Source organism: Pan paniscus, chromosome 7 (assembly GCF_029289425.2).
Source record: "Pan paniscus chromosome 7, NHGRI_mPanPan1-v2.0_pri, whole genome shotgun sequence".
Classification (NCBI taxonomy): Eukaryota; Metazoa; Chordata; class Mammalia; order Primates; family Hominidae; genus Pan; species Pan paniscus.
Window position 1 is genome coordinate 46487406 of NC_073256.2, and position 23297 is coordinate 46510702.

The 23297-nt window shown below is 47.6% G+C and overlaps 1 protein-coding gene across 1 annotated transcript in view; it reads right to left on the reverse strand.

The window, feature by feature from the left end:
• Nucleotides 1–23297, reverse strand: part of SCARA5 (scavenger receptor class A member 5) — a 127536-nt gene that overhangs the window by 82564 nt on the left and 21675 nt on the right. The window contains exon 3 of the mRNA XM_034965886.3: nt 16362–16490. Within this exon, the coding sequence (XP_034821777.2) occupies nt 16362–16490 (129 nt within the window). The remainder of the gene's footprint in view (nt 1–16361; nt 16491–23297) is intronic.

Below are 23297 nucleotides of genomic sequence, written 5' to 3' on the forward strand. Positions count from 1 at the left end.
GCTGGGGGAATGCCACCCACTGGCCACCTGGGAGTGAGTCCTTGCAGCCAGGGCAGGTGCAGAGCCACCAAGGAGGGGAAGGGGTCTAGCACATCCTCCTGCCAACTGCATGCCAGCCCCAGGGGCTGAGGCAGGGACACCCACACGCTCTTTGCCATTAAACCACCTATGTCTGCACTTTGACGCGAGCCAGACCTCGGGGTTGCCAGGAATATGCACGACTACCTGGAACCTGGTCCAGATCCCTGCCTTGTAAGGAGACCCCCACCCCACACACACCCCCAATCCCATCCTCGAGCAGACCCTTTCCACACAGGCCTCATGCCCGTGCTTGGGGGGCATCCCAGCCTGCACGGCCAACTCTAATCCCCACCTAATGCCAGCAAGCAACCCTCCCTTTGTCACCCTCTGGCCAGCACCGTGGTTTCCCTCTCCCAGAACAGCCCAAAGGACCTGGAAGAAAGCTGAGGCTTTGGGGAAGGGAATTCCAGTCCCAGGTCCCCAGAGCATGACCCAGAAGGAGGGATATGTGAGCTCCAGGTGCCGTGTTCTCTTAGCCCTAAGGATGCCTCACCTTGTGGGTTGGGAAGCGGCCAGAGGGACAGTGTGGGGCCCTCTAACACATGGGGACTAGGGCAGGTACCTTGGTCTCAGGTACCTGAGACACTTAGCAATGCCTCGGAATCCAGTGCCAGCATTTTCCTTGAGCGTATATTAACAGACAGCACCTCTGTACCCATTCAACCGATCGGAACGAGCTCTGTGACAAAACTCCTATTTCAGCACTCAGCTTTATGGGGGAAAAAAAAAAAAAAAGGTCAGTGTGGACTAAGCCATTTATTCCACAGACCTCACCAATAACTGCTGTTATATACCATACACAGGGACTCACCCCTTCCCAAGAGGAATGGTGGGTGCTTCATACATCCTCTCATCTAAGGGTCTCCAACGTTACTCAGAGGATGGTCTTAGGATCCCCACTTTACAGATAAGAAAACTGGTGCTCAAAGAGGTTTAGAAATTTGCCCAAACTCATGGAATTTTTTAAAAGAGCAGAATGGGTTTGAAATGCAAGTCCGTGTAATTCTAAAATGTAGGCTAGTGAATGATACAGAGGGATTCATATATGTGCCCTCAGAAAGGTCACAGTTTAGTGTGGAGTCAGACACAGAAAACCGGTATCAATGCCTGAGCAGGACAAGAGCTGTGCTGAGTGGAGCAGGAGGGCACTGTGGGAGCCGGAGCTGTGGTTACTCCCAAGGTCCAAGAACTGATCGGCGCCAATGGAGCTCTGAAGGTCCAGCCCAGAAATTCTCAACCCAGAGCCCCCAACAGAACCTTTAAAAAGCCCCAAAGTAGACATGGGTTTTCTTGGTGACCAACGAATGACGGGTGACCATTGATGTGTCAAGTGGTCAGGCCCCCGAGGCTCACAGGGACAAGGCCTCCTGCCCAAGGTCACACAGCTTGTGGCAGTGCCGGAGTCAGGAGACCCGAGGCTGGACCTCCGGTGCAGAGGCCCATCCCGTCCTGCACGGTGCCATCAGCGACTGCCCATGGCCACGCGGTAAGGCAGAAGGCAAGTGTGCTCCACGCCAGGGAATGTGCCTCCTGTACCCAGAGGAGGAAGCCAAATCCTTCCTCTTCCTCATGCAGGGGAGGTTCCCTGAGACAAGGCCGGAGAAGAGGAGGTCCGGAATCCCTTCTTCCTTTCAACATTTTTCACTGGGAACGACTTCGAGTGAACTCGAATACACCAGGGAATTCCAGTCCCAGGTCCTCAGAGCATGACCCAGAAGGAGGGACATGTGAGCTCCAGGTGACATGCTCTCTTAGCCCTGAGTGCACAGGGTGTTGCTTAGAGCAGGTCACTTTTGCAGGATAGTGTCCCCTGCAAACTCATGTCCACCCAGAACCTATTTGGAGATAAACTCTTGGCAGGTGTAATCAAACTAAGATGAGGTTGTATTGGGTTGGGGTGGTCCTAAACCCAATATGATTAGTGTCCTTAGAAGAAGAGGGAGATCTGGACACAGAGACAGACATGTAGGGAAGAAGGTTGGGTGTCGATGGGAGCGCAGATTTTAGCAATGAGCCTACAAGCCAAGAAACAAAGGGGTGGCTGGCACCCCCAGAAGCTGGAAGAGGTAAAGAAGGATTCTTTCCCACAGCCTCTAGAGGGAGTGCAGCCTTTGCTCGTGACTTTTTTGGACTTCCATCCTCCGAGCTGTGAGAAAATAAATTGTTATTTAAAGCCACCCGGTTTGAGGTACTTTGAGCAGTCCTAGGAGATGGACACAGCTGGGTGGTTGTTTTCTGACCATCTGGCAGTTGGAGATCAAGGGTTGGGGTGGAGATCCCAGTCTTTATGGACCAAGTCCTTGCACAGGGAGTGGTCAGGGGGCTTTCTGCCTTCGTTGCCATCACCCAGGGGACACAGGCTGCAGACCCTGCAGAGCTACTTCCCTTAGCCCTGTACTCTTCACTCCTCACAGCCAGCAAGACCTTCCTGTGGGCCTGAGAGTGACAAGCCACACAGAGAGGCAGAATAATGAAAAATCCTGTCATTCCCTGCAAATTGGTGCAGTCTTTCTATTAAGCCTTAAACATATACCCACTTTGACAGCAATACCCCAAGTAGGGACCTATCCTAAGGAAATTATTGGCCGTATGGACAATGGACTGTGTGCAAGCATTATTTATTGTAGCGAAACACTGTGAGACAGAGTGGATTTTTTTCCCACTCTCTCTTCACCCCTTTTCTAGTCGTAACACATACCCAGTTCCTTTTGGAACCAAGCACAGGCCAAGCCAGGATAACAGAAGGGAGCCTTTTGTCAAAAGTCAGAAAGAGAAAGAGAGGCAGGAACTCTTTTTTAGCACAAGAGTGAACAGGGTATTGCTTAGAGCAGGTCACTTTTGCAGGATAAATGTCAGATGCATGTGGATGTCAGACCCTGAAGCAGAGCCAGAGAGGGCTGCCCTGCATCCTTGCTCTCTTCCTACAGCCCAATCCAGAGGGAAAGCAGATGGCCCAAAGGCTGACAACCGGGGCCAAAGGCTAAAAGGAAGCCATGGAATGGAAGCATGAGGGAACCCAGGGGGCCAGGACATTGAAGAAACAAGGAGGCTCTCAAAAGATCAGGAAAAGGTGGCCTCTCAGGCTGTCTCGAGAGTCCGAAGCACAGAGGCATGGGTGGGTCTGCTGCAGGAGCCCTTTGCTCTTCCTGCCCACAGAGGATGCGGTGGGCCACCCACTGGGGCCCCAGCTAAGGAGCAGCCCTACATCTCCTGCACTTGCCAGCTGTGGATTTTCATTGACCCACTGCTCTGTCCAGCCCCTCATGTAGAGAGCTGGGTAGAGGGTCCAACAGTGGAGATTCAGTTTAAACAATGATGGTAACTCCATAAAGTGGATCTTATACCTTAGACGGTTATGTTATTAATTGAAGGGTGAAAGAAGGGAGGCTGCGATGAGAGGGGACAGTGAGTTTGGGTTTGGGCCTGTTGAATCGGAAGTCCCCAGTGCCCTTCACGTGGAGCTCTCTAGACGGCAGTTGCTAGCACACAAAGAAATCAGGACTCAGAGTTATGAGAACACACATGAGATGCGTGGCGAAGCCCAAAGGCAGACACAAGCTCCAAGACTCAGATCAAAACCCTGGGGTGTGCCCCTGACGGGAAGGAGGGTCGGGCCCATTGGGGGAGTCACCTTAGAAAAACATTGTATGGGAAATTTGGAGCATCTGAATAGTGAGTTTACGCCCAAAAAAGGTTGAAGATTTTTTTTTTTTTTAAATTGGCAGAGCAAAGCAATAGGCAACAAGAGCCCAGTGGGGCTCCAGAAAGTCGGGGTCTACATCTGAGGAGCGGCTGAGACCCCAGAGGAGGGAGGCAGGGATTCCTGGGGGATTGGAGCCTCTGATGCAGGTCCCACTCTGCCATCCTGAGCAGGACACTTCCCCTCCCTGGGCCTCCGTCCCATTTACAAAGCTGAGGGCAGAACTCATCGTTCCCAGGTCTGACTGTATTGTCACCCTGTCTCTCCTTTGCTTGTGTCCTCAGGGCACTTGCCCAGCTTCTGTCCCTGGCTGTTCCCAGGCACCAGGACCCTCTGCTGTCAGGGACCTTAAACCAGGCAAAGGACTAGAAGAGGCCAGCTGGCCCCTCCACCAGGGCAGTCAACACCATGCTGGGGACTGTGTTCTCGGGGCGACAGAAGATTCCTGTGACCTCTTAAAAGGGTGGTCTTATGAACAACCCCAACAACATTAAGGAAATTGAGAGAATGTGTACCAGTAAACCTCCCACCCACTCCACCACGGTTTTCATTTCTCTAAATTCCCCTCCATCCTTTGCCCTTTGTAATATATGTTTGTTTGCACAACAGCATTCACAGTGTATACACACTAAGGGGTGTTCTTTTTTTCCCTTAACGCAATTTCATAAACACTCTCTCATGTATGTCATAGTTACATTTGAAATGGCTGCATAATACTCCTTTGTGTTAACTGTCTTTTAAACAACGCTCTAAGACTGCACACTTAGGTTCTTTCCAGCTTTGAGTGATTATGAAGAATGTGGTTGAGTTTTATACATATGCCATTTTCTTTCTTTGTACTCATTTCCTGGAGACAAATAGAAAAGGATTTCTGAGCCAAAGCATATAAACTACTTTTATAGATCCTGAAAGGTCATTGACTTCCTCAAGGAACTGGCTTGTTTAGATGTGCTAAATGGCCGCAGCCAATGGTCAGGGGACAAGTGTTAATTGGTAAATAAGCAATGCCTTTCTTTCCTTGACTCCTCCCGGAAAGATGCCCTTTTTCCAAAGCTCTGGCAGAGAATACACTGAAAATGTCTCACAGAAGACAGCCTGCCAGACTGTTGTTTTTGACAACAAGCAGGAGAAACAAAGTGCTTTGCAGAAGCACTCCATCCAGTGGAACTCAGCATGGTGGGGGCTCTGTAAGATCCACCACTTCCCACCCTCAGAGGTGGCACCTTGGCGTCCTACAAGTCACTTCTGACACCATTGTCACTGCCCCACCCCATGTTCATCCAGGGGCTCCAGAGACCCCTCTAGAGATGGGGATCCCTGTGACCAGTGTTACTGGCACCACCACTAGCTGACAGCTGAGCTCAGATTGGGACTCTTACCAGACAGAAACACAGCAAGGGACCCTGGGAGATGTCCTATCATGCACCTCTTCCAGGGTTTCCCAGCAGGGTGAGACGGGAACACAGCATGGGGCCACCCTACCCCCAGTTCCCTGCATCCCTTGGATTGCTCCAAAAAGGGTCTCAGAGAATATGAGGCCTCCAGAAGGAGTGTAGAGAAAGGCAGGCACCCAGGGATGCTGCCAGCTGCCGGGCCACTCTGGGCTGCACAGAGGAAGGCCACACAGGCAAAGGAAGACTTGGGATTCCTGTCTCCGAGCTGGAAGCATGGGGTGAAGCTGAACATTATCCTAACAAAACCAAACACACCATCTGCCTGGAGGTCCCAGCGAGGGGCCAGTAGGCTCTGCTAAAAACAGAGACAGACCAGGGAGGGCCACTGCCCACCATTCCACCCTCCACCTCCTGAAGACTGAAGACTGGACAGGAATGTGAGAGCCCTTCTGCCTCCCCCTTTTCCCTCCTGGGTGCTTCCACCAAGTATTTGGTACCTACTTTTTCTGGAAAATTACCCATTGCTTATCTAAAATTCAAGTTACTGGGCTCCTGTATTTTTATTGGCGAACATTGGCAACTCTACGTGTCGACGACTGGAGGGGTGCAGGTCAGGGTGCTGGGAGCTCCTCAGGGCTTCTGATGCATGAACATGGGGGGCAGGTGAGATACAGCTGGCAGCATGCACTGGTTTCAGGTAGATCATGGTGTCATTTACAGAGATGGAAAGGACTGGAGGAGAAGCAGGTTTGGGAGAGAAAGGTCAAGACTTCCGATTACACATTGGATTTGAGATGATGTTTGTTAAATAACCAAGTGGGGAGGCCACGAGAAGGTGGAATTCTGGCGAAGACAGAGATGGAATCTGATGGAACTTGATGGCAGTCACTAGAAAGACAGTTCAGTTAAAGAGAAGAGGAGGAGGGTAAGGGTTGGAAAACTACCTATGGGGTGCAATGTTCAGTACTTGAGTGATGCTATTTGCACTAGAAGCTCACATCACACCATTACGCAATATACCCATGTAACAAACCTGTACATACATCCCCGAACCCATAATAATATATATGCATATATAAAAGGAGAGAAAAGGGACAAGGCCTGAGATTTACAAGTAAAGCAGGTAGAGATGGGCAGCAACGGACACCTATGATTTCTTCCCTGAATTAAACTGGGACTTCTCAGAAACCTCTATTCTGAGATTTACAGGGAAATGTTTATTGAGGCCCTAGTATAAGCCAGGCATTGTGCAAAAGCACTTCATGTGTTATCTCACTGAATTTTCATCATACTGATGATTACTCATTGTTATCCCCATTTTACTGGTGTTTAAAAATGAGGTCCAGGGAGGTTTAAACAATTTCCCCAGATCACAGCTCATAAATGATCAAATACTTGACCTCAGGTTTTCCTAGTTCTCAAGCTTCTGATCTGCCCTGTGCTTGATAGCATATTTTATGCATATCTGCTCTGCCAGTCAGTATGATTCTCATAGCAGGGGCCTCTCTTTATTTCTCTTCCCATCTCCCTGTGTCTCATTCGGTGCTAGGCTCGTTGTTGGCACCCGGTAAGTGTTTGTTGTTTGGGATTTGATGGGAGAGGGCCCCAAGCCTTGGGCGAGGTCAGCCAAGACACGATGCCTGCAGGACTGTCACAGAAATTCCCAGAACTTATAACTTCTCTCCAAAAGGGTGGAGGACGGGAGCTCATTAGTTGCTCGGCTTCCATGCCAGTAAAAATTCAAAGCCCCCAGTAAATGGCAAAATCTGCCTGGTAGCTCTGGGCACACCCAGCAGAAGATAGTTCCAGAAAGCAAGAGGAGAGGTGGGTTTAGGAGGCACAGAGGCCAAGCCATGGACAGGGAGGTGCAAAGCTGCAGAAGGAAGGGAGGGGTGGACTCAAGCCCACTCCCTTTCTCTTTTTGCTTAAATAGAAAAGCTCCTTTTCTTAGCAAGGGTTGGGCACTGCATGATGACTCTCAAGTTTCCTCCAATCCTGGCTCCTGGGATAGAAATCAAAGCACTTGACATGTTTCTCTTGATATTCGAGGCTGAATTACTGTACAGTCTGTGGCACTTACACCCGGTTATAAATCACTTAACAAACACCAATGATACATCCCACCTGCCGAACACTGTTCTAGGCGGTTAACACGGATGAATTAATTTCATCCTCACCACAACACTTCGAAGTGGGCAGAGTAATCCCTTCTGCTGTGCTCTACAGATGAGGACATTAAGGATCAGGTAGGTTGAAAAACTTGCCTGAAGTCACATAGCAATTGGCAAAGTCACGGTTTGTACCCTGGCAGTCTGACTCCGGTGCCATGCACTTCACCACTGGGTGTTAGATTCTGCCTCAGACCAGGAGGCTCGGTTGGGAGAAGCCCTGAATTCATGCCATTCCCAGCTGCAGTCCAGGCGCCCATTCCCCAGCTGTGGGGCCGTGGGCCAGAGCAGGCAATGCGTCTAAGTCTCAGTTTCCTCATTTATAAACTGAGCTATTTTCTGGATTCCTTAGGATTGTTGTAAGAATTAGATGACACAATGTATGCAAAAATCTCTGAAAACTATAACTTGCAATCCAGGAAGGAAGGATTAAAGGGCTAATTAGTGATCAGTGAAGCCTAGCATGGGGTTGGCAAATGGTTTTCTTGTGAAGGGCCAGGTAGTAAATATTTTAGGCTCTGCAGGCACACAGACTACTGAGCCCTGCTATTGCAGCACGAAAGCAGCCAAGCAGTACACAAATGGATGAGCGTGTCTGTGTTCCAGTAAAACTTTATAAAAACAGGTGGTGGCTGGATTTGGCTCTTTGCCTAGAAGGATTGCAGTGGGATGGAGCTGAGAGATGGGTGCTCTGCAGTGTCCTGAGTGCTGTAAGTAGGGCTTTGGCTGAAGCTCCAGAGAACAGGGAGTACTTGTCAGATTCACAGGCAGTGTTTCAGCTGTCTCTGCCCCCAACCTCTACCCGGCTCGGGCGTGGTCAGAGGCATCACCCTGGGCAGTGGAATCTTCCATGGGAAACTCAGGGTGTCAACTGGCTCTTGATCCCTTCTCCTCCCCCTCTTCCGGGGTCTGAGGTGAGACAGAGGTGCCTTCTGCAGGAGAAGCTCTGATGGCTAGGGCAGCCCGACAGAGCTGAGGTGGGGGCAGGGGAAGTACAGTGACCTGCCCAGGTGTGTGCAGTCTGAGTCTAAGGAAGAGGCTGGGGGGACTTCAAACGACCCTGACTCACCTCCCAGGATACAAGGGGTGAAATGCGTGCATGGGCTGGCAAGCCCTGGGTCATGTCCTCTCGGGAACTGCACGCGTGGCAGCAGGCTACAGAATGGGGACTATAGGGACATGGTTGGGACGCTGGCTCCAACATGATTGATAGCACAGGCTGATTGTTAAAAATAAATGACAGATGTCCAAGTCCAGAGCCAAACAGATCCAACAGACTGCAATACCTGGCAGAAACCAGTGTGCTGACATCTAACTGGGATCGCTGACAAGATCTGCATTTAACTTGAAGCAACAAGACCAACAAAGCCAGTGGCACTGACACGCAATGGGGGAGCGCCCACTAGGCAATGGTTTCCTTTGAAAGAGATCTGGGGATGGGGTGAGGAGGAGATCTGACCTGATCATTGAGGGCTGCATGGTATTCCATCATTTGGATGTAGGGTCGTGTATCACTATGATTGTCACTAGAAAGTCTCATGAGAGGCCAGACGCAGTGGCTCATGCCTGCAATCCCAGCATGTTGGGAGGCCGAGGCAGGAAGATCACTTGAGGCCAGGAGTTTAAGACCAGCCTGGCAAACATGGCAAAACCCTGTCTCTACTAAAAATACAAAAATTAGCCAGGCTTGGTGGCATGCACCTGTAATCCCAGCTACTCAGGAGGCTGAGGCAGGAGAATCGCTTGAAACCGGGAGGCAGAGGTTGCAATGAGCTGAGATTGCACCACTGCACTCTAGCCTGGGTAACAGAGTGAGACTCTGTCTCAAAAAGAAAAAGAAAAAATAGTAAGTCTCATGAGAATTTAAACTAATATCAACATCCATGGTCACAGCCTGGCACACTCCCCCCTGGCTAGGCCACCCCAGGAGTGGTGTCTAATCCTGTTGACTACTCACACCTGGAGCCTGTTGGGAGGATGGCTATTCTGTTGAGGCATTCAGTTTGATCCTTCCATTAATTACCTGCTATATGTGGCACATGATGGTAGGCAGTGGGAGGACAGCGGTGAACAAGGTGCGGTGCCCTATCATGAAAGAGCTCTCCCGTACTAGGAGGAGAGCCGGAACAGAAACCAATCATTGCAATACAGCATGGTGAGTGTGAAGACCGGGGCCCAAAGACACAAAGGTGGAGGAACTGGGTTCACTTTCCTTGGTGTTACCAACTCACTGATGAGCAATAGTGAGGATGAGGAGAATGCCTTGTTATGATATGATTTGTTCCTGCAAGAAGAACTAGAAACAGTGTATGGGAAAGTCAAGGAGGACAAGGAAGGGGTTTCTGTGACTCGCAGTTGTTTTTTGGGAAAAGCACAACACCATGTCTGTCTGGGAAGTCGGGAGGGAGGTTGTAGGAGACGCCCACTGAAGCTAAGCATCTCCGTGCCATGGGTGGAGCCATTGCTGGCTCCATCGCTCCCTCCCCTAAAGAGCTACAATCCTGGAAATGCTGTTCTGTTCCTGTTTCTTGGCTTACTGAGCCCTGCGCTGTCACGGTACCTCAAGGACCTCTCCAACAATGTCTCCAGGCTTCCCTGTGTGTTTATTGGAAACATGTGCATATGGACACGTACTGCACTGAGCCCAGTTCTGTTTATAGACAAAGTTACTGGGTGTTCAGGCTAAACAAGTAGGTCTGTAATCCTTTGCTATTCTGAAAGCAAACTGTCTCTGATTGTGGGAATAATAATATCAAATATTTCTGGAGCACTTTTTTTTTTTTTTTAAGACAGGATCTCGCTCTGTCACTGAGGCTGGAGCGCAATGATGCAATCATGGCTCACTGCAACCTTGAACTCCTGGGCTCAAGTGATCCTCCTACATCAGCCTCCTGAGTAGCTGGGACTACAGGTGCATATCACTATACCTGGCTCATTTTTAAATTATTCGTAGAGATGAGGTCTCACTATGTTGCCCAAACTCATCTCAAACTTTTAGGCTCAAGCAATCCTCCTGCCTCGGCCTCCCAAGAGCTGCAATTACAGGCATGAGCCACTGTCCCAGCCTACTGAGTACTTACGTGCCAGGCACTGAAAGAGTTTTAATTTTTCATGTATTATTTAATTCAGTCCTCACAACAGCCCCATGGGGTAGGCACCACGATCAACCCATTGTACAGATGAAAAAACCAAGTCCCTTGGAGGTTAAATTATTTGCCTCAAAATGATAGAGCCATTCCATAGTATAGCCTCGATTTGAACCCAGAAGTCTGGCCTCAAAGTCCATATCCTGAAGAGAATATAGCTAATCCCAGAATGCTCGAAAGACACAGAGAACAATAGAAGTATCATGTAGCCCATTGTTTTTCAGACTACAGCTTATATCCTGTCCATGAATTATGAAATAAATGAATGAGTTGTGATCATGTTAAAAAAAACATAAATAGAATAGAGTAGAAAGGCATTACAAATTTAAGTATTATCTCAGCTATGCTTATCTGTGTGTACTGGTTGTGTAGGTCATGGTAAAAAATGTTTGAGACCACCAATCTTGCCCAATTTGCTCACTTTACAAATGGGTGAACTCCCATTCAGACAGCAAAGTGATGTTCCCAAGGTTACAGAGCCTTCACAGATAACCTGGGGCTAAACCCTAGGTTATGCTATCAAGGTTAATTGACTGCAAAGAAAAGGAAGAAAAAGTAAGAGTGACGATGCTAATAATAGTGGTAATACCAATGCCAGCAATAACAATAGCTACTACTCCAAATCTCATGTTGAAATCAGATCCCCAGTGTTGGAGGTGAGGCCTAGTGGGAGCTCTTTGGACCATGGGGGTGGATACCCTCATGAATGTCTTGGCATCCCCCTCATGGTAATGAGTGAGTTCTTGCTCCATTAGTTCACACGAGAGCCAGTTGTTTAAAGACGGTGGACCTCCTCCTTTCTGTTTCTTGCCACATGACGTGCCTACTCCCCATTGTCTTCTGCCATGACTGGAAGCTTCCTGAGGCCTTACCAGAGACCAAGGAGATGCTAGTGCCATGCTTGTACAGCCTACGAAACCATGAGCCAAATAAACCTGTTTTCTTTATAAGTTATCCCATGTTAGGCATTCCTTTTTAGCAATGCAAAACAGACTAATATAGGGAGTACGCTGATTTCCCCCGTTTTCAGAGAAGGGAGTTCTTGGCCAAGTGCCTCGGCCAATGTCACATAGCTGGTGATAGAGAAGCCAGGGTTCCAACTCAGACAGGCTGGCTCCAAAGTCCCTACTTGTAACCAGCGTGAAGTCTACATGGTCCTGCCTGTCTCAATATTCTTCTTAAATGCTGTAATGTCAATGCAGTATATAACATGGTAGATGTGTTAATATAGTTAATCACACACCTGCCACTTCTACTAGCTAAATGTCCCTGTGTAGCAATTCCATATTCATCTCAATTAGGTACTTGGTTAAAACGGAAATAATCATCTTTTTTTTCTACAAATATTTTCTAGATTCCCTTGTCTCTGTCATTCATTCACATATTAAAAACATCATGCATTGGAAGAATCAAGTAGAATAGGCAGAAATTTTTCTAAAGATAAAACTGTACATAACACCCTTCCTTGTTCCATAAAGAATTAAGGCAATTCACAAGGATACATTAATTACACTAAGATTAAAGTAGATGAGATCCAGGTAAAGAAGATCAAGTAGAAAGACCCTGAATGAAGCCAGGAATGAGACTAACACAAAAATGCTTTCCTTAAGTCTCTATACTTGCTGCAGGTGGACCACAATTCTGTCCCCAGGTTTTTGTTTTAATGACCTTCAAATTCACATATCCCCATACAAGGGATGACAGCTGACTCTTAAGTTTGTGTTAATTACCTCCTTGAAAGTAATTTTAAAGACTTTCAGATTCACAGTCTCCATAAGGTGAAAACAAATTCCTCAAGGAACACATAACTCCTTCTATGACTGAGACAGAAAATAATTGTTGCATGGGTTCCCTGAGTACAGCATTGTGTAATGCAACAAATAACATCCTCAACATCATTCTTACAATAAGCACAAGGGGTGAAATTTCACAGGGTTGTTTCTGACAGAGTGTCCCAATAAAGGATGATGGCATTATGCTCCTATTCCCAAGATGTGTGATAGAATCAGGAAGCTACAGTGTGGATGGACATGGGCTCTGAGCATATTGTTCTTTCCTGCAAAGTCCAGGGACAGACCTGCTTGAAACAAGGTGATCCAAAAAAGGGATACTCAGTTCAAAGCCAGGTGGACAACTCTCCGCAGGCCAAGGCTTTCCCCAACCATTCCAGCCCTCAGAGATTGGGCTCTCCTTTGTATAATTTGGCAACAGCAGAAACTATGTCACATTGCCCGACAATGGGTGTATGTGTTCGTGATTTTAAACCCTCCTGTGCAGGGCCTACATCTCATGATGTTTTATTCCTAGGGCTTGTCCCTTTGCCCTGCACTCACCGAACACTCATGAACAAATTCAGCACTTGTTGAGGATGATGATGACAACGACCAACTGGTGCTGTTAGAAAAGAACTAATTTAAGGTGCAGGAGGAGCCCATATTTCCCTAGGGACTCTCCCTGTAGACCAGTGGTCTTGCTACATTGCTGCGATGCTGCAGCCTCACCCCACATTCGAATCCCAGATCTTTTCACTTCCCCTTTCTGCTGTTTCGTTTCCACAGTGAGAATTCAGACTTATCTACAGAGCTGTCTCAGGAAAGGGGAAGAAGAGATGGTTCCTGATGACCACACCCAGTCACCACAGTGACTGCCTAGAAGAGCCATAGGTAAGACTGAGCTCCCTCTGACCCTTTAATTCTATTGCAAAGGACATCTTGCCTGAAGTGCTGGATTGAGGACCCCCTGGCCACACGACCAGGCAATCTCAATTCTTTAGTTCATGAACTTAAACCTGACGGTCTCTACTGTTCAAAAATGAATTGGGAACAAAATGAAAACATAATAGGGAACTGTCAGCCAAGGTAATAATCAAAATGTGTTGAAGAGATAGAAAAGCTTAGAGGTATTGGAGGTAGGAGGAGGCTCTTGCTGTCTCCTTGGGAGATGATGAAAGGCTATGAGCTAAGGGAAGAGAACCCAGTGCCAGCATGGGATTATCGGAGTAAAGCTCCCAGGAGGACACTGGTCAGGTTGGATGATGGGCAGAATCCAATTGATAGAATAATTTGGGTGGTGGCCGGATTAACCTTCAAACAGGTAAACTTGGATAATGCATAAACGTGAGTTACATGTTTGCCTTTTACTTTCAGTATTTGGGCAAGAAGATGAATTGAGAGAAGTCCCATGTGGGGCTTATAAGACTCATATTTTGGTGTAGTTTGATTACAGATTTTTCATACTGGGAAACAGTAAGAGTAAGCATTTGCACACCGAGATGTTGCCAATCCCGTATTCAGATATGGCACTGGGTTGCAGTGGACAATTTTGTCATCCAGTTGTAGGAGCTATGAGATTTGCATTGACAAGGAGGTTTTAAGAATGGTTTAAATGGATCTCCTGTGCAAGGTGACCTCTCTGGGCACAGACAGTGAGTTCTACCCAAGAAGGGGAAGCCCTCTCCCATGGCAGGACACCCAACAGAAGGCCAGGCAAGCTCTTCTTCACACTGGACTGTGGATCTCCCCTGACCCCTGATCTTGGTATCTCTGAGAAGGAGCATCGCTGAGGTCTTCAATCAGGCAATCTAAAGAAACCTCTCTAAGATCAGACAGAGCCTCCTTAAAGAACCTCAGACTTGTCCACCACCTTGCCAAGTCCCTTTCCTATGCTGCCCTCACCAAACCTCCCCCAGAGGCCAGCATGATTCTCCAGACAAGAATCTGGGGAGGTAAGAGCGGCCACACACCCAGGGCCAAGAGATCAGGTACGACATTGTTGCACCAGCTCCGTCCCAATCCACCCCAAATTTTTCTTCAACACAGGCAATGTGGTACCCAGAAACTTCAGGTTCAAAGATAATTATAATGATCAGAAAAATGCTGGAACAACTAAGGAGGTATGGCAACATTTCTATTAGATTGGGAAACCATGTTCCACCCTCCTTTCTGAAGCTTCCAGGACATCATTATAAACCTCATTCAATCTCCAAGCCAGGAGAAAGCCTTTTTTTCATCATACTGGACGGCACTACTTGTTAGCAAACTGTCCTTTATTTTGAAGGGAAATCTGTCTCCTAATAACATCCACCTGTTGGTCCTAGCTCTGCCTTCTGGGGTCACATAGAGTATGTCTACCCTTTCCACATGGCAGCCATCCAGACACCAGAAGAGAACCGTCACTCCACTGCAAGTCTTCTCTTCCCCAAGAGACGATGCCCTTCCAGGACCTCCAGAGGCCTGCCCCAAACCCCCAACCAGCCTGGTCCCTCTCCTCCAGACCCCCATCTGTCACCTAAAAGTTCCTGTTCTGCAGAGCTTTTCTGCATCTGTCACCTAAAAGTCCCTGTTCTGGTTTCCTGTTGGGCTGGAATGCTTTCTGAACATTCCAGAAATTTGTTATGGTCCTCGCAGCCAAACCCACAAAACTCAGATCCCAAGCTCTCACCAAGCAGCCCGAGAACATGTTCAAATCCTCCTCTGGCCCACTTAGCCTGCGAGGGACCCTGCTGGCCCCTGTCCTCTGGTCCCAGGGATGAATCATGAGGTTCTCTCATTGTTGCTGTTGGCCGCCCCTCAGGTTGCTCATTGGTGGGACAGACTCCACCCCAATGTCTTTGCCCTGAGTGTGGAAACCTGAAGGCTCAGGCAGCATTGAACACCCCATTACATCACCCAAATGACCAGTCCCGCTTGACGGAAAGTGAGTCAAGACCGGGGAGGTCCTGGCCATTTGCCTCAAAATTTCCAGCAAAAGGTCATCTATCTGTAAGGGCTAGACCTCCAGATTCCTGCCCTGGGCTTCACCCGAGGGCCCCTCCCTCAGTGCTCCAAGTCAGCTCGGCCTGGCCAGCAGCCTCGCTCCCACCAACTCCACCTGCTTCATGCAGCAGCCACACCTCCCTCTATGTGCCTGCTCTGTCACCATCGCATTGGGCTATACCCCATCACAGTGCCCGCTGCATTCTGCCTTGAGGCAGGGCTCTATCTGCATGACCCTGCCTCAGTTCCTAGGCTGGGAGCTCCTTGAGAGAAGCACCTGGGTCCTATTTAGCTGTGCCCCCAAACTTAGCATGGAGCCTGCTGTAAGGCAGGTACTCATGTGAGACATGTCGGGTGGAAATAAACTGATCCCTCAGCCTTACTTGTGTCCAGTCCTACCTACCTCCACTGAGAAAGGTGGGAACTGAGCAGCCCTTCCTTTCAAAGGGAGTCAGGAGAAGACCACTACAGCCATCTGCTTCACCATCTGTCTTCATAGGGACTACCTATAGATGATGAGCTGGGCTGCTCACAGCCTGGGGCCAACAGGCTCCTGTTCCATCCCTTCTTGAGTCCATGAGCTCTCCTTCTCCATGGCTGGAGAACATGCTAGCCCTAGCCCATCGCCTGCCCATCTCAAAAGATAGAAATTGGTAAGGAGAGCCTGGCTGAATTGGGGCAAACCCATTCTACCTACAGTAACTGCAAAGAGCAGCAGGTTTACCAGGAAGCAAAGTGCCTCACAACTATTTTCATGGCACCCCAGGACCAGAAGCTTAGACAATGCCCAGCCTTCTCAGAGCAAACCATACCCCAGAGGCCCAGGAAGGCCCAGTGTAATGCACAATGCCCCACAATGATGTAGGAAAAGTCAGAAGCCATTCCAAGCAGCTAGGTCTCTACTGCTGGTCTCTTTGATTCCACAAGCTCACATAGCCCCTGCCAGCTACTCCCACGCAAAACAAGCAATACTACTGAAGAGCTTCTTCCTTCTTCCTCTATGGTTTCCATGGTGACAAGGGCAGTGTTTGGGCTCATGACAGTGGGAATGAAGAGTGGAAGCTCCAGGTCTTCCTTCCTCATCCCAAAAGACCAGGACAAAAATGGCCTGCTCTTACCTGCTAAGATGAAGATGCCCACAAGAATCAGGAAGACCAGCAGGTAGAGCCCCAGGACAGCATGCTTCAGGGCCGACAGGGACCCCAGCTGGGTACAGCAGATGCTTGCCCGCCGTTTGTGACATGGACCTGGACAATAAGGGTAAGAGGAGGAAGGAAAGAAGACACTTAAAAACCCCATAAGCTCTTTTCTTTTTTGGTCTCATCTCTCCCTGATGCATGCAGATGTTCATGTTGAACTTCTCACATCCCTTTTGCATGTCTAGAATGCAGCCACCTGATGGGGAGCTTTCCAGGACCATCACATTCAGCCTCTAGCTCTCCTCCCACTCTCTGTGTTCATGATCAAGCCAGATCACATGTCCACAGCTCACATGCTCACAAAAACCAACTCTTCTTGAGCTAGTCCAAGCAGCAGAAAGACCTTGAAATAGTCTTGGATATGTGGCCTTTACAAAGTGTCATTGTCCCATGGGATCCCGGGAACATAAAGAGAAATTAAAACAGGAGTTGCAAACTCAAACTTCTACAGTGGCTGGGGAGGTATGGGAATGAGAGAAATGGGCCCAGTGGGACTGTGGGGAGGCCAACGGCACGTGCCTGCTCTGGCAGAGGCTACTATGCAGGGATGAGTGGTGGGTGTGGCCAGATCCAGAATTTTCTACATCTATTTTTAAGTGTTGGCAACTAATTCATCAAACACAAAACACTGGGGAGTGTAAACAAAACACATCTGTAAGCCAGTTCTGACCAGCTTGCAACCTTGCATTTAGGTTTGCTAGAAAACATGGTAACCTCATCCTGTGACACTCCTCAGCTTCTGCTCAAAATGGAACAGGGAAATATCATTGCTGTAGTGGCCTTTTGGGCCATGTAATTCAACCCCTTTGTTGTACAGATAAAGAATGTCAAATGTCAGTTAGCGGCAAATCCGGCCCCAGGACCCAGGTTGATCTTTTAGCTGAACTTGTCCTTCAAGGTGGCCTTCTCAGATGGCCCATGCAGAGGCTTACTGACCTCCAGCTGCTCTGTTGACTGGAAGTGGAAAGAAGGGATCCTCTCCCTGATGTTAGCAGGGCATGTAGGAATCACTGTGTGGGGGCGGGGGGTGGGGACGGCATTTTTAAAAAAATGCTTATCCCCTTTAATGCTTGTTCCTTACCCCCTGTGGGTGAGACCCCTCTCCAGAAGGACTGTCCCCACTTCAAGAGTGTCACTAACTAAGGCCAGGCACGGTGGCTCACACCTGTAATCCCAGCACTGTGGGAGGCCAAGGTGGGTGGATCACTTGAGGTCAGGAGTTCGACACCAGCCTGGCCAATATGGTGAAACCCTGTCTCTACTAAAAATACAAAAATTAGCTGGGTGTGGTGTCGCGCGCTTGTAATCCCAGCTACTTGGGAGGCTGAGGCAGGACAATCACTTGAACCCAGGAAGCAGAGGTTGCAGTGAGCTGAGATCACGCCACTGCACTCCAGCCTGGGCGTCACAGTGAGACTGTCAAAGGAAATGAAAGGAAAAAGGAAAGGAGAGGAGAGGAGTGTCACTAACTGGAGTGGGCAGAAAAAGGTTGTCAAGAGAGGCTAAAATAATTGATATTTAGAAAACATCTTGAAGGATAGTACCATGTTTGCAATTCCTTCATAGGTTTCCATTTGCAAGGATACCTCAAAGGTTATATATCACCTCCCAGGTATCATTACTACCTCTTTGGCCTCAGGAGGTTTTATGACCACAAGGAAAATGGTTGTGACTATTGGTACCTTAGGATCCACACTGCCCTGGTCCCCCAGAGGTATTGTTATATAAGGAACATTTTCTCACTCATTGACTTCATTTTATTACAAATACTGCTGTTAAACCAGCTAAACAGAGCTATTACATAATATTTCCATAAGACATTGGGTGCAGTGTCGAGCAAGTTGTCAAATACAAATCCAATGACTATTCTCACTCATCCTTACATTAGCAAGTTTTGAAGAGTTGAGCTGATTTTCCGCTAAGACAAAATAGAGCACATCTTTCTAACTCACCCTAAACCTTTTCTGGGATTTTCCATCTTTTACCATACACTAGGCTCTACAAAGGGTTTTGCTCCTAAATATGTAGGCTCCTGGTAGCATTTCTTTTATTTTTTTCCTTCTGGTGAGAGCCACTAGCTGTCTGGTTGCAACTTACCAGAGAAAACTCTGTTCCTCTCAAGAGTCAGAGTGGGAGGTATAGCATTGAATAATATTATACAAATACTGGTTTCATTCTCATGGTGGTAGTTTCAGCTCTCCTGCTCTGAGCCCTGCTGTCTCCTTAGCCTCATGACAGAATAGGAGAAGGAAAATCACACAGCCGTGAACACTGTTAACTTCAAGTTTGCCTTTGTCATCTTCATATGTGTTGCTAGTTCACTGTAGGAGTGGGTCAACGTGCAATGATGTCTATTTTTTCCCCATTAAAAAGAATAGTTCCCTGGCCCTCTACCTGAGGCTTCTATTTAATAGCAAGCACCTACTTGTGACAGGTGCCTTAGTCAACCAACACGCAGAACACAGACCTTCTTTTGAGAGAGTTTAGTTCTTTGAGCAAGACTTGGTTACTTTGTGCATTAAACCAAGTATATTTTAAATAGAACATAATGAGGGTTTCAAATAGAGGTTTCCCACAAATGGTTAGACAAGCAGAACATGAATGATCTGGCAAGGCCCTTAGAGGATGATTGCAAGGGAAAGAAGACAATTTAAGACAACGACAAGTCACAAAGGCTGCCCAAAACACATTTATGGACTTTTTTTTTTTCGAAGTGGCAGAAGCATGTTAGCTGGGTAAACCTTTCAAATTATTTAAACTTAGCAGAAGATTACAAACACTCCAAAATGATCCTATCAGCAAAGCCAGGGCAAAACGTATGCCTACTTTTTTGTTAAAAATAATTTTTTAAAAAATACACTATCAAGCCATGACAAGACATGGAGGAATGTTAAATGAGTAATTAACTTGGTAAAATAAGCCAATCTAAAAAAGCTACATACCGTATGATTCTAACCATGTGATATTCTGGGAAAAACAAAACTATGGAGGCAGTAAAAAGATCCGTGGTTGCCAGGGATTGGGAGGGCAGGAGGGATGAACAGGCGGAGCACGGGGGATTTTCAGGGAAGTGAAACTCTTCTGTATGATACTGTAATGGTAGATGCATGCCCTTAGACATTTGGCCAAACCCACAGAATGTTCAACACCAAGAGTGAACCCTAATGTAAATGATGGGCTCTGGGAGATAACGATGTGTCAACATAGGTTCACTGATAGTAACAAATGCACCATGCTGGTGGGGATATTGACAGCGGGGGAGGCTGTGCATGGGAAGGGTGGCAGGCAGGGTATATGGGAATGTTCTGTACTTTCCATTTGCCTTTGCTATAAATCTGACACTACTATTAAAAAACAAAGTCTATTAAAAATAAAAGTAGAGCTTTTGACTTAAGGATTGTAGGGGTAAAAACTTTAACAGGCATTTATGGAACATCCACTGTGGAAAAGCCCCACTCTGGTAGCCAGCCTTCAAAATAGCCCCCACAATCCCAGCACCTTCTGCAATCAACCCCCTTCCACGTTGTACCAGGTTTGGTCTGTGTGACCAATAGAATATGGCAGAAGTAATGATGTGTCACTTCTGAACTGAGACAAAAGACATGCAGCATCCTTCTGGCTCACCCTTTCTCTCTTGGAACCTTTGTTTGAGGGGAAGCCAGCTGCCATGTCATGAGCGCCCACAGAGAGGCTTATGTGGTGAGGAACTGAGGGCTTTGGCTGACAGCCATGTAGGTGAGTGAGCCTCTAAGGAGATCCTCCTGCCAGGTCAAGGCTTTGGATGATGGCAGCCTGGCCAATATCTTTACTGCAATCGAGGGAGGACACAAGATTCAACTCCAGAGGCAGAGCTCAGACACCAGACCAACCTGAGGACTAGCTAAAAAAGGGACGAGGCAGGAGATGCTTTTCATAAGACACACCCACCCACCAAAGTGCCATGTTGTTTACCATTGCCATGGCAACCCCCAGACGTTACCACCCCTTTCTATGGCAATAACCTGACAACCCAGAAGTTGCCACCCTTTTTCTAGAAGTTTCTGCATAAACTGCCCAAAATTTGCATATAATTAAAAATGGGCATAAATAGGCCTCTAGAACTGCCTCTGAGCTCCTGTTCTGGTCACACTGCCTATGGGGTAGCCCTGCTCTGCAGGGAGCAGCACCTCTGCTACTGCCGTGCACTGCCACTTCAATAAAAGTTACTAACACCACTGGCTCACCCTGGAATTCTTTCCTGGGCAAAGCCAAGAACCCTCCAATTTTGGGGCTTGCTCCTCCTGCATCACAACCTCTTGAGAAAGCCTGAGCCAGGACTACTCTGCTAAGTTGTCCCTGGAGTCCTCCCAGATTATATAGACATATGTGTGTGCAAAATTTATCTGAAAAAATTAACAAAATTTTGGCTTTTTTTAAAAAAAAAACCCGCGACTTCTTCAGAAACTGCAAGAGGAATACATTGTTTTATGCTGCTCAGTATTGGGGTAATTTCTTATGCGGCAATAGATAACTAACACACTTATGATAGATGCTGGGGAATACAAAGATGACACACTGTGGGAAGGAGAGACTTTGTTAGCGTCATTCACTTCCAACTGCCCATCTCCCAGGCCACTGCCTGGCACATAGCAGATGCTCAAAATATTTGTTGAGAGATTAAGATGCAGCCACTGCCTTTCAGATGCAGCCTTGGGAGGGGAAGACGATGCATAAAAGGGTAATTGCAATACAGGGAAGAATGAGGTCGGTGCGGAAGGGAGTGGTGACACAAGCAAAGTGCTCCCTGCACAGGTGGCGATGCATTCGGTGCCAGAGGTAGTCACAGAGTCTGTATGGAGGAGGCCACAATTCACCAGGGTGTGAAGGACAGCCCTTTCTAGATGGGCTGAACTCTGTTCTCTTTGTCTTCACTTCATAGTCCAATGCACAGGACTTATAAATTTGAAAACAGTGACTTTAAGGAGCAAACAGTCTTCCTCTCTGTGTGAACCATCTGCAGGAAGTACCAGACAAAGCTGTTCATGATTAACAGGTTGTCTGCAGACACAAGCATACACAAGACCAGAGCGCTGGAGAAAATGGTCAACAACCACTACGACAACAACAGGAAGAAGAAAAACTCTCCCAAGCTCAAACAGACTCATGGGAAAGATTCTTCCATTTTGCAGTGGCCTCCAGAAGTGAGGGTGGCATCTGGAAGATCAGGAAGCCAAGAGGTCTAGAGAGGGCAAGGCCAGTGGCTCTGAGCAAATACATAGAAATGAACAGTGACTTGCCAGAAGAGCCCAGAATGCCAGGCTGGGAGACGTTGTTCATCTCAGTGTGGAGCACGTGGCTGCTTGATGATTGCTGGGAGCAGCAGGTAGATGGTTTCTCCTCTGCAGGCATCCTCCCCTGCATACAGTCTGCACAATCTTGCCATAGCGGAGTGTCCCTGGGCTATTACTTTCTTAACATCACTCCACTTAAATACATTTAAACTTAAATTTCTTTGGAAGGAAACTTTATCATCATAAGTGGAAAATTAGTATCTTCCTATTATACATTAAAATAGATACCTGGCTGGGCCCGGTGGCTCACCCCTGTAATCCCAGCACTTTGGGAGGCCGCGGCAGATGGATGACCTGAGGTCAGGAGTTCAAGACCAGCCTGGCCAACATGGTGAAACCCCGTCTCTACTAAAAATATAAAAATTAGCTGGGCATGGTGGCAGGCACCTGTAACCCCAGCTACCCAGGAGGCCGAAGCAGGAGAATTGTTGGAACCTGGGAGGCAGAGGCTGCAGTGAACCAAAATCCTGCCACTGCACTCCAGTCTGGGTGACAAAGTGAGACTCTGTCTCAAAAAAACAAAACACAAAAACAAAAAAAGTAGACACCTTAACAGATTTATACCTGTGTATCAGAGGCATCTTGAACACCACTATGCTGTATGTAGCCACATCCTGGGAAACACTGACTTTAATGAAAGTAACTAAGTCACAGTTCAGTGACGTATTGCAAGAAGAAAGTTGATACACACCAAGGAAATTTCATTTATAGAGAAGCAAAACCAAATTTTAGATGTTCAAGTTTTAACATGGTTCAGGCCAGGCAGTGGCTCATGACTTAATCCCAGCACTTCAGGAGGCTGAGATGGGAGGATTGCTCGAGCTCAGGAATTTAAAACCAGCCTGGGCAACATAATCTGACCCTATCTCTACAAAAAATTTTTTTAATTAGCCCGGGATGGTGGTATGTGCCTGTATCCTAGCTACTAAAGAGACTGAGGCGGGAGGATCACTTGAGCCTAGGAGTTCAAGGCTGTAGTGAGCTGTGTCACCACTGCACTCCAGCCTGAGTGGCAGAGCAAGACCCTGACTCCCAAAAAGAGAAAAAAGTTCTAGAAGGTAGTATGTTAAGAATTAAGTACCACTGAAAGAACCATGTCAGAACTTTGCATGCATCTTTCACACCATCCTCATTATCAACCATTCTCTCTTTACATCTCTGGCGACCCCACTATTCTCTAAGGTTCTCTGAGGCAAGGTGTGTCTCCCTGTCAGCCAGTGAACAGCAAAGCAAACACATGTGAACAGTTATTTTTGTGGCAAAGACTGTCTATTACATTCGCCGTATGCAAATAATTGACAAACTCTAATTGGCTGGAAAAACACACTTTTAGAGCAAACTTTTGGTCCGAAAAAATAAAAGCTGAGGCCGGGTATAGTGGCTCATGCTTGTAATCACAGCATTTTGGGAGGCCAAGGTGGGCAGATCACTTGAGGTCAGGAGTTCAAGACCAGCCTGGCCAACATGACAAAACCCCATCTCTACTAAAAATACAAAAATTAGCCAGGCTTGGTGGTGCAGGCCT